Source organism: Ptychodera flava, chromosome 15 (genome assembly GCF_041260155.1).
Source record: "Ptychodera flava strain L36383 chromosome 15, AS_Pfla_20210202, whole genome shotgun sequence".
NCBI classification, from domain to species: Eukaryota; Metazoa; Hemichordata; class Enteropneusta; family Ptychoderidae; genus Ptychodera; species Ptychodera flava.
This window is the reverse complement of record NC_091942.1, coordinates 23,313,473-23,326,376: the sequence shown is the minus strand read 5'-3', so window position 1 is coordinate 23,326,376 and position 12,904 is coordinate 23,313,473. Positions and strand designations below refer to the sequence as shown.

The window sequence follows — 12,904 nt, the reverse complement described above, 5'->3', positions numbered from 1 at the left end:
GCCTGTGCTGTTTTTAATATATATAAATGACATTGACTTAGGAGTTGCATCGTCAATCAAAAAATTTGCAGATGACACTAAATTATATAGAGCAATCAGACAAGATGAGGACACTTCATTGTTACAAGAGGACATCGGCAAACTTCAGTCTTGGGCTGATAAATGGCAGATGAGTTTCAACGTAAGCAAGTGCAAGGTAATACACATGGGCTTCAACAATTCAAACTACCCTTATATGATGGATGGTACTGCATTGGAAAGTGTTGAGGAAGAAAAGGACCTAGGAGTTTTGATACATCAAAGTTTAAAGCCAACCCGAATGTGTGTGGAATCAGCCAGAAAAGCAAACAAGGTGCTTGGTTTGATCAAAAGGACAATGTCTTATAAGTCAAAAGACATAATAGTTCGTCTTTACAAGCAGTTGGTACGGCCTAACTTGGAATATGCTGTGCAAGCCTGGTCGCCGTGGATGGCCAAAGATATTTCAATTTTAGAAAAAGTGCAGAGACGTGCTACCAAACTTGTTCCTGGTTTATATCAACTACCTTATGAAGAGAGACTGCGATTACTGAAACTTACTAGCTTACAAGCTAGAAGAATTAGAGGAGACATGATCCAGGTGTACAAAATTATGAATGGAATTGATTCATGTTGTGTTTCCCTGCAAGTAAACAGAGATGCCCGGACTAGAGGTCATTTCCAGAAATTAGTAAAACCAACATCCAGATTGGACCTGCGTAAATTCTCCTTCCCATGTAGAGTAGTTACCGAATGGAACAGCCTGCCTGAGTGGGTCATTAACTCTGACAGTGTTAATGCCTTCAAAAACTCCTACGACTCCTACATGTGTACCTGTTAAGCTGTTGACCGTCATCTATTTTTATGCATTTGCCAGAGGGATCTATTATCCGGTGAAGGATATCTCTCCCTTTTCCGAACTGAACTGAACTGAACTGAACTGATACAGTGACTTATTTTAGAGATAGAAAAATGACAAGATATCTTTCCTTCTCATTGATGCAATTATTTTCCTTTTTGTCACAGGTTTTCTGTAGGAAGATGCTTTTTTATGAACAAAATAACAGTTAAAAAGGCAGTTTTTGTCATTATTAGCTTTGCTTCTATGGTTTCAATGTTACAAGAAAAGGTCCTCTCAGATACTGTACACATCAGAGTTGGCTAAAAAGCTCTCTGTGGCTCCTCAGGAGATTTAATTGGATGGTTGACAAGTCTTAACACCCATCAAAGTTTTTGATTCACTGCTTTTTCCTCTTTGATATTAATGATTGACATCCATTTCTGTACAAAAGTTCAGGACATCTATGAAATACATTCACAGCTCATTCAAAATACAGCTCATACAAAATGTACTGTATTTAAACTTTAAGATTGACACTTTGAAATTCCTATCTTACAACTGGCATGTCAACAATTTCATTAAAACATAGCATGACTATTTAAAATATAAATATATGTAAAATGTAATATATATATAATATATATATATATATATATATATATATATATATATATATATATATATATATATATATATATATATATATATAATTTATGTCCACCTTTTGTCTTACCTATGTCGCGCGCCGGGGGGGTCACCCTGTTTTCAAAATTTTGAATAGGAATCCACCGCCCCCCCCCCAGGCCGAAGAAACTGACCAGTCCCTTAATGGAAAGTAAAAGCAATATACATGTACTGCATACAATGTCAGCTATAAACAATGAATAAAACAAAAAGGATGATACACAGAAACTACTCCGTGGTGTGTTGGTGTGTGCACGATTGACCCTGTAAAATGTTATTGAACAATATCTACTTCAACTATATATCAAAGCGTGTAGTAAAGAAATTATTATTACATGTATTCATAGATATAGGTAGATTTATTTTCGTACATGTATTGGCAGAATGAAAGATAGCTTCAGATGAAATTGTAGTATTAGAATTGAAATGTTTAAAAATATTGATGTTAATGATATGGTGGTAAAAACTTTCAGGTGTCTGCCTATTGTAGAATTGTTCATGTGTAAAGTTATTAAATCTATAGGGTATTACAGTCCAATCAATGTACCACAAACGTTTGCGTTCACAAGTGCATGATCATGTTTTTTAAGAATGATGTTAATACCGTCTTTATAAGTTTATTCATTAAGATTAATAACAAAGTTTTCATGAATGGTTGTTTCAATTGTGGATTACTAAAGTTGTTTTGAAAACAGGACTACAAAGACTGAATTAAAAATTTCATCACAAACATTGGACACAACAATCAAAAAAGGTACTGCAACCTAAAAGGTCAAAATGTCAAAGGTCAGGGAATAGAAAACTGGGGAAAGGGTTGATAGCAAAAAGTCAGATTTGGGATCGTAGAACGAGATAAAGAGGCTTATTTAAAGAATGCTCTCATATCTTTCTTTCAAATAATGCCGCTAGAATACTAAACGCAATATCCTGCATGATCTTTTCAACAGCTTTTCTAGCCAGAATCCAACATTTGACCTAACATACCTTTTTCTCAATAAATCCACACAGTCATAAGCTTTGAACGTTTTAAAAGAGTTTACTAAAGAATGTCCTCGCTTGTAGTAAACTCCTGTATCAAATAATTGAATACCGGAATGTACCAATTTACTCTAAAGCTTGGATTCAAAATTGGTTTTATAACTTTACCTTTATATTTATCAGTCAAACATACACATAAATAACTACGGAACGTTAAGTCACAGTGTGAATGCAAAATTAAGTCTTAAGACATTGAAATTTAATAACAGCAATTGAACAATTGTACCAGTCGACCATGCAGAGTACCTCTCAATCTTTTAATGACAAGCATGCAAATGTAAAAGAGATGAAAACATAAAATGACAAAACATTTCGAATGTCTTATGTGTGCTTACGTGTGCTTAAAATATGTTCTCAGTGTCTTCTTCCGTCTGCGAAACTAATTGATCGGATGACGGATTTCTAGATGTGGTCAATATTTTGAACCTGTCTGGATATAGAGTGAGACCATGATTCCATTTCAGTTTCGGATCATCACCTGGACACTTGTTGATAGTACAACGCTGTAGAAACAACGTGATGAACAAGAAGAGTTCCTTTTGAGCCAACTGTTCACCAGGACATCGCCTCTTGCCAAAAGAGAATGACGCCAGCTTTGCAGCTTTCACTTTGTTCAGAGACTCTCCGTCTTGTGAGAGAAATCGCTCTGGTTTGAATTGGTCAGGATCTTCCCATTCTGTTTCGTCAAAGTTCGCCGAGTGAAGGTTGGGGAACACAGGAGTATCTTTTGGAATATCAAAGCCATAAAATCTGGTGTCATTCACCATAGCGTGTGGCACTGACAGAGGCGCCAATGTTGCGTGTCTCAGTAGTTCGTAGATAAGGGAATCCACATACGGGAGGTATTGCCGATCAGTGAAGGCTGGAGGACGGTCCCTTCCGATGAAAATGTCAATTTCTTGTTGCGCCTTCTCCTGAACGTTCGGATATAATATCATATATAAGAAAAACACGTAGAGAGTTTTCGCCATGGTGTCAAAGCCTGCTCCAAACACACTATCTAACATAGCTGCAATGTTTTCATCTTTCTGAACTATGTCCACCTCTGTTTCTCTGCCGTACTTACGTATATTCAGCAGGTAAGCGATTACATCTTCCGGATTTCCGTCTTTCAATGTCAGCTGATGTTTCTTTATCTGTTCACGAAGAAAGCCAAGTTGGAGCTCCTGTGCCCTATCGAATTCGTCCCTTTGTCGGCTTGGAAAATGTCTGAACAATGGCAGAAAGTCATCGAGACCGCCACTTCCTGTTAAATATTTTGTAATTTTCTGGACCATGCTGAATATTTCCTTCAATTTATCATTATCATGGCTATAGCTTGTATTAAAGAGTACAAAAGATAAGATATTTCCAACAGACAAATGTAGGTCATCGTGTGGATCGAGAATGTTACCCTTGCCGTCCTTTGTCAGAATTCTCACTAATTCATTGCCTTCTGTTATGATCTTTTCCTGCATGACTTTTGGTCTGTCATCAACGAAAATCTTCAAAGCCGAATCGACCATTTTGCGCTGTTCATTCCACCTTTGGCTATGAGATTGTATGAAAAAGTTAGATTCGTTTACGGGCAGCCTCTGCATACTAAAGAACTTTGGTCTCCCTGCAAAGGTCACGGCTTGCTTCAAAAGGGCGTCTCGTACAGCTTTCATACCATTCACCACTACTATGGTTCGATTTCCGAGGCGTACCTTGAAGACATTTCCATAGATCTTTGCCATTTGAGAGAACGTTTCGTGTGGAAGTTCGCCAAGGGAGAGGAGAGATCCGACGACAGGCCATCCCCTAGGCCCTGGCATTGTACCAAGTGTCACACTGTGCTTACCCCATTCAAGTTTCAGCAAAGACGCTCCGATGAGAAGTGTCAAAATGACGAGAAACCAGTACATTTTTCTGGATGTTCGTCGTATGTAAACGTGACTGAGTTACTACAGTATTAGTCTTGGCTGTGCGACCTTCACTCTACAGAGTTACAAGAACGTCCTCGAGCTCTTTGGACTAGTACCGAGAGAATGGCGACTGAAAACAACATTTGCAAGGCACCCGTCACTTTACATAGCCAACAGGGTTACCAGTGACGTGTGTATTATGCAAAAAGAAGAGGGGTCACCGTAAAAGGTCTGCCCAGAGTATGTTCACTATTTGTTGCAGTCCTTTATTGAAAATACTCCTAGATTCTTCCAAGATGGCCATTTACAGTGAACTCCGAAGATATCTGACCGCAATTTCTTACAAACATTAATAAAGTAAAACAATAAAAGTGATAACCCTTTTTCAAAAGATGGCTTTGTTGTTAACATAAGTATAAATAGTAAATGCTACAAGGGTATTGAATCTACACTTGAAAGTAGAAATGAAAATAACTTCCCTGAATCTCAGATGATCCTCTCAAAGACAGGGTTGTGAAATATATAAGGATACTGCAACCTGCATATGCGGAAAAATTATAAAGACAAATTGTTTGTGATAATTAGAAACAGACTCGTAAAATTAATAATGAATACACAGAACATGTAAGAAACGTTTCTAGCAAACATCTTGAAATAATTAAAAAAATTACAGGAAACCCTCACAACGTTTTCACTAGCGTCATAAATTGAAAACACAAAGAGGTAATACACACCGAAACATTATTAATGGATACAGCATGTGAACACTGTAATAATCAAGAAGTAGAAGATGAAATAAATTTATTTCTTCAGTGACATGAATATATATATATATATATATATATATATATATATATATGTGTGTGTGTGTGTGTGTGTGTGTGTGTGTGTGTGTGTGTATGTGTGTGTGTGTGTAGAAGAGAAATATATTAAAACGCCGCTTAAAACTTTTTTATGAATTGTTGTTTCAAACGTTGATTACTATTTTTTTAAATCGTACAAGAAAGGCCGAATTATTAGTTTAATGACAAACATTAGATACAACAATCGTCAAAAGTACTGCAACGGTACAGGTCAAAATGTCTTAGGTTAGGGATCAGAACAAGAGGTCAGGGTTAGGGTCAGGGTCAGGGTTAGTTTTATCTACTGTAATTCGTAGAAAGAGTTTAGGAAGACTATTTCAAAATTGCTCTCATATATCCTTGTCCAATGATATTGTTAGCATACTCAAACACAATACCCTGCACGGTCATTTAATTCTGATATTCATCAGCCTGCATACTTATATACACGTAATATCCTGCACAATATTTTACTTCTGATACGTACTAGCCTTTCCTGTCCTTATTTATCCTACCACATCTTTGTCTCAATAAACCGACACTTTTATAAGATTGAGATAATTTTAAGCATTTGCAAAATATTCGCGTTTGTTCATGTATCTTGTTATTTATTATCTGAATGTGTCGACTTTATTCTTGTATTGATGAGTCTGGTAGACCCTCAGAAAACCACGGCAAATTCAGTCACTATGCGAATGTAACATTCAATGTTAAGGAAACTCAAATTTAATGAAAATAATTGCATGATTGAGGTTATCCGTCACAGTTACTAAAGCATTTACTCAGTAATACTCTACCGTAGAGCAAGCATGTAAATGTATAAAGGGCGAAGACATTGAATGATATAAAATTTCACGGTGGCTTTATGTCAAGTTTCGCCTTGAAAGATTCCCTCATGTCTTCTTTCGTCACTATCATATACCGTCTGCACAGTAAATGAGGCTTTGTCTTCGGATCATAAAATATTTTATAGCGAATTTCGCACTTACTGTATCAGCAGACGAAGTGAGACCTTGATTCCACTTCAGTTTCGGATCATCACCGTGACACTTGTTGATGGTACATATACAACGCTGTAAAAACAACAAGATGAAGAAGGAGAGTTCCTCTGAGCCGTCTTTTCACCAGGACATCGTCACTTACAAAAAAGGAGAAAGATGCCAACTTTTCTGCTTTCTTTTTTGTTCAGAGACCGTCTGCCCATGAGAGAAATTGCTCTGGCATTGAGGAGGTATCAAGATATGGTAATCTAGCTTCTTGTCCGCACTGAAAACAGTGGCTTTTATAAATACAATCCCACACAGGTTCACAGTTTCATGTTCGTATGTATATACTTACCTTGTACACATTGCAAACATCATAAAAGATAAACATCCTGCGTACATTATACGTCATTCAATAGGCATGTCCAAAATGAAAAGAAAGGCATTCATATCTCACAGGTATTTTGTTGATGATGTGGTGACCCTTAAAGCAGCCGTTTGACATAAGATCCTGCAATTTGTATCCGCAAAACTGTGCACGATGAAGACTCATGCCGAGCGATCTCCGACGTGCGGTACTTAGGGCAATGAGAGCCTATAGCGTTTGGACGAGACATGCCATGCATACTACCACAAATCTACACCTAGGTACGAAGACATCGTCAGCACGCATTAGTCGTTTTCTCCCTGGCAGACACCCCTGGTTGCTTGATGCGGATCTCCGATCAAGCATGTTTCCGAACTTTCGTTTAGTATATTGTAAAGATAATTGGGTCGCTAAATGTACTTTTCATATTCTGCTTTTTATTTGAATATTACCCGTTTAAGTGTTTTGAATCATAGACAATACAAGTATGTTTGGATGCAACATTTCTGACCAATTGGTGTACTTTTGCTTTGAAGGCGTTTGCGATATGTTCAGAATGTATACTCAGGTTAACACCACATATGCACCATTGTTACCATTTTTGGTTCTGCCGTTGTTTTTTTCCTTTCCAATCCTATGGTGCCACCCGCTGGCAGATTTACTATTGTACTGATCCGATACATTGCTACAATAATACACGACATTGAGTGTGAAATCGATCGTTAATGACAAACATTCAATTCCTTTTGACAGTCCTCTGGCAAGATTCTGGTCACTCGTGCACTTGTTGATTTGTACATCGAATTTAGGCTGAATTCACAAACACATCTGGAGGGGGTGGAGATTTCGGGGGGGGGGCTTGAAAAAATTTAAAACATGCCGGGGGGTCTGAAAAAAATTGATATTGCAAAGGGGACACGAAAATTTATTGAACATCGAATTCCTCTCAAATTTCCTGCCATTTCACCCTTTTGAGTGAACGTTTTAGGGTAAATTAAACAATTTATTGATTATCCAAGCAGCCACCTTGAGGCAAAAGATTTAGGTTGTCATGATTTCTACTTACCTAAGCCCTCCGTTTTGCAAAACTGTCCTCTTTAATGACTAAGTTTCAACTTAACCTTTCAATAACAATTTTGGAGACAACTTATTTGATAACATTCTTCCATTGACAATACGCTGGGTCTAGGTCAGTGTCAAACGTTCATGTCTCCATATGTACATTTTCATTTTTGAGGACTTTGCCAGAATACAAACAATTTAGAAGAGTGCATAGTGTCATCAATAAAAACTTGAAGCTTCAGGTCAAACAACCTTTGAATAACAATTTGGGAGATGATAACCCCTGTGCTAATTGTAGTTTCCACAAAGACTGCAATTTATAGTAAATCAACATTTTCAGTGAAATTCAAAAATCAACTTCTTGCACACACATGTGCCTTTAAATGTCAATAGTTTGCCAAATAGACTCCCACATATTATGATTTTTACACACTGTTACGAAGTACTATTTCGGCCACATTTTGCCTTCTTTTTGGGGAGGGGGGCTTCAAAATTATAGCAAGTCAGAAGGGGGGACTGGAACACATAGTAAGTTTGTTAGAGGGGTATTGGAAAAAATACGAGGCTTTTTTTGAATCTCCCGCCCCTCCTCCCCTCCAGAGATGTTTTTGAATGCAGCCTTACACCGTTTACAATTTGTTAAGCGCGCTCCAGTTTTAAAACAATACTCATTTCAACACTGTATATAACACTTCGGGCACACTGTATTTTAAGATTTAATTTTTTTGTCTTTCCTTTACTTTGAAGTTCCTACACAACAAGAACAAAATATGATCACCCAGCTGCTTCTGGTCGGGAAATGACACTGACGTGACCTATTTCACTAACTAATCATGGTTTATATTGCGTAAAACATGTTCCATCGAATACTTGATATCTAATACTATACTGCCGCAGAAAAAAAAATTCTTTGGCTTTGGGGACTCACCTTAATGTAACTAACTAGTACCAATTAAATGTAAGTTCAGCTATCTGAAACTATCAAATTGACCGATTTCTCTCATCATTCTGGAGATGTGACAGTATGCTTATCAATGTACCTTGTCATGGAAGTTTGGGATTTTCATTGCCTAAATCTATGTTTTATGACAATTTCTCAAGATATATTTCAATAAATGCACTTGTGTACTTATACTTATCACAAAAAGGGTAGCTTAAAGGTAGCAGACAAGCCCCATAAACAGGGTGCAACATAGCCACATACACAAGAAAGACATTTAATTCACATATATCTGCTCCCAGACACAAATCATTTGCAGGTACTAGCATCAAATAAAAACTGAAGGCAAATGCTTTACCATATACATACAAAAAGTGATATCTTGTCAATAACGAGTGTACTCGTTAATTTCCTCAGAGCATGTCACATGTCTGGCAAGCTTGACTCACGTTCCCATTTCACACCTGTTTTTTCTTTCTTTCTCGGACGACATACCATTATCAACTATTGACTGATGTAGAAAAAAAGAATACTCGCAGGATTTTTATATATAACAAACATATATGGTGTGAAAAAAGTTGACAAGATCCATCTGCTGCTATAAATTAGATGTTTATTCTTTCTAATTTTACGGGCATACACGGACCTTCATCAGAGGCTATAAAGGCACAATTGAAAAAAGAACGAAAATTACAGTGTGTTCTACACGGTCAGGGAATATGAGAACAAATAGGCGGATATAAGCGTATATTAGGCAATGCAACGAAGGTTCGGTAGATTGTAATGTCTATAGTAGAAATGTGACTACTGTTAAGAAGGAATAAACAAAAATGAAACAGCTATAAAGGGCAATATATTGAAAGGTGGATACTGTAATTCCTAAAAGAAACCAGCATGCGTCACGTTTGGGTTGTAGCAATTGTGATCTTGATTTGAGTCTAGCGCCCTCTACAGCAGTCTTACGTCACGATTGTATACTCGCGGTGTACTTTATCTGCATGTACCCGCTGCAAATTCCCATTATCTACAAGTACCCGCTGCAAATTCCAATTATCTACAAGTACCCGTTGCAAATTCAACATATGGACTGTGATTGGACTGATCCACTTGATATTCACCACCATAAAAAACACATATATAGCCGATAATAACCACATGAAGAACTGTATGACCCCCTTCCCCCACCGTAAATCATCAAAGTATACATTATGTACCTTGATGCAAATGAAGTTATACCATAACCTAATATATGTCTACTAGAGGATCCAAATTGTTGGACCCTACTAAATTAAAAACTACAAAAATGAACAGAAGAATTACTTGATCTACGTTACCATTATACGAAGCGCCGGAAAATATTAAAAATAACAACTGGGATATTTGACTATTGTTACCAAATTCAGAAATTCAATATTTCAGCTTATTCCTAAAAAGCTGGTTCCTTACAGTGCGGATAAAGAACAATATGTTGTACATATCTGAAACTACATACATCACTAGGATTATAGGGTACAAAAATATCATGAATTCTTAGGTTGAAAAAGTCTATTATTTTTAATACAACAAAACGTCCTGAAATATTTAAAAGTTTTCAAGAAAAGTTTCTATAATGAACAGATAATAATTTGTGACTGACGAATAACAATTATCACATGTGAGTCGGAAGATGTTTCAAAGCAATGTCATTTCAATTCATTAACTTCAATAGTTCCCAACTCAAAACAGGCCAGTATATGTAGTAGGTCTGGGTACGTGTGGGTACATTAGACAGCAGTAAGACTTGGATATGTCATTTCAAATCTAGCTCTATGTTTAAGATTCACATGAATGTACGATACATAGATACATATATATTTAATAAAAGCAAACGATGTACATGCAGGGCACGAAATACCTCCTTCAATCACCTCGCCACTGGTCAAGTTAAAGTAAAAATTACCTGTCCCAGTAAAAATTGCCTATCCACAAAAAACCCCCGTTCTGTTTATTCTTAGAAAATTTATCAAATTAAACTCATCCGAAACAAACACACCAAATAAATGGAATGAAAATTATTCTGTATAACACCTCGTTTGATAGGTTGGCAGCCATACTGAACATTTAGTCTCGGTGTTCTATGATAGCTGATATTACTTGGAAAATGTTAATTATGCCGAGTGACTGTTAATCAATTTAATTGTTAATATAGTAAAAGCGCCCCCAACATTGTGATTTTGAATATTCCAATATGGCTGCTCCCTATCAACAGTGTTGAAATGATCGTCGATCTTTTTTATTTTGTTTATTGTGTTGACAAACAATATTTCGAGCCCTGATATGAATAATATTAGAAGAAAAAAGTGTTTGATAACTCTGAACACTCGACAGATTCTTCATACCATGATTACAAAAGAAAAACGTTGTAGGCAGAATGAAATATGACGCAGCTAGTGTTCAATATGTTAAATCCGTAGGTTTTACTTCTAAAATGTATCCTAATACTAAGTTTTCATAATATGAAATTTTTTAAAAGTTCTTAAACTGCCTTGATTAAAAAATGGTTCACTCAACGATGGAATTAAATCTTTCGTGTGTAATTATTATTATATTTCTAACTGTTGATTTCCTAATTGCAAGGAGTGCCACAATCCAACAACTGAATCACTATCTAAGGGCTTAAAGCTGTACGATTATTCTGTTGGATAATGCTGTATAAACTCCCTTTGTATATACATTCCCACTAGTTTCTGATAAAGCGTCAAACAAACAAAGAAAAAAAAAACGAAAATAAAGCGGAGAAGCCAAGCTGATTGAAAAGTTGTGAAAAAATTCGTTCCAAAAACTCAACATTTATGCTGCATCGAAATGTGATTAAAAATTGTTACTAAAATTGTGAAATTCCAAACTTGTATACAGGCAAAAGGGCATAGGTTATGAATCTGAGGTCCGGAAAAGCCAGTTGCAGGAGGACAAAATAAGGTCGTTCTGGTTTGAAAAGCAGGTAGTAGCTAGACATTAAGCTTAGCTTATACTTCCCCTTCCTTCACTACTGGCAGATTTACCAAAAACATCCTGCATGGTTTTTCATTTCGGGAAAAAGATGATAAGGGCTATCAGGCATTATCGGTAATGCATAGTAAACGTATACTCTGTATATATATATATATATATATATATATATATATATATATATATATATATATATATATATATATATATATATATATATATAATAATAATTTAATTCATTTCACCAGAAATTATAATACAAATGCGAATGTAATAAACAAATAAAAAAAAATCTTACAATAAGTAAAAAATCAGGAGATTGATAAAAAACACCAAAGAATTGGTTTTATTTTTATGGAAAAAAGTCACACACACAAGATCTAGTGAGGACCAAGGAAGTAGTTCTTCAAGAACTAATCTAGTCCTAATGGTGGAAGAATAATCTGTAATACGAGTTGGGGTATCTATGATTTGTCTGTAGTTATTGCTACTTAGAACTGTTGTATATGCAGTGTTTACACTATTGGAAACAGCTGTGTCGATACTCATATCACCGATAATTATACACCTGTCATGGTTTTCTGCAATGTTACTGAGACACGTATCAAGGCTTTCTAAGAAATCTTGAACAGGTGTATTTGGCTTACGGTAAATGATGCCGAGAGCCACTTTTTTATTTTCCAACAGAGTTTCAATAAATAGATATTCGCAGTAGCTGAGAGCGGGTGGGTCAATGATGGAATAGGAGAGTGATTCATGCAAATATAAACCAACGCCTCCACCTTTAGCACCTTCACGACTTTTGGAAATAAAATCATACGATGGCAGGTTGTAAATGGAGGTGTCGGAATCGTTATGTAACCACGTCTCACTTACACCTACTACTGAAAATTTGCATTTCAATTGCTGAAGGAGAATTGACAGGTCATCGAATTTGTTCTTGATGGACCTAATATATATACATATACATATACATATATATATATATATATATATATATATATATATATATATATATATATATATATATATATATATATATAATACATATATATATATATATATATATATATATATATATATATATATATATATATATATATATATATATATGAGAAAGCATTAAAAACTGTGAAAGCTAAAAACAAAATTTATTGCATATGTAACAATTTCGTCTTCATCCCTTCAATATGACTGACTGTTTCGCGGTCTACAAAGCGAATTAGAGTTTCTCTTTATCAACATAAAAAAGTGT

General features: G+C 35.7%; 1 protein-coding gene across 1 annotated transcript; it reads right to left on the bottom strand.

Annotated features, from left to right (window-relative positions):
* Nucleotides 1-1,883: 1,883 nt before the first annotated feature.
* Nucleotides 1,884-4,648, bottom strand: LOC139151586 (cytochrome P450 1B1-like). The gene has a single exon (XM_070724488.1). The coding sequence runs from the start codon at nt 4,465-4,467 to the stop codon at nt 2,923-2,925; it is 1,545 nt and encodes a 514-aa protein (XP_070580589.1). The 5' UTR covers nt 4,468-4,648; the 3' UTR covers nt 1,884-2,922.
* Between the last annotated feature and the right edge of the window lie 8,256 nt (nt 4,649-12,904).

Bases quoted from the DNA above. Each gene is read 5' to 3' on its own strand.
- LOC139151586 (XM_070724488.1), bottom strand. From the start codon at position 4,467: ATGTACTGGTTTCTCGTCATTTTGACACTTCTCATCGGAGCGTCTTTG.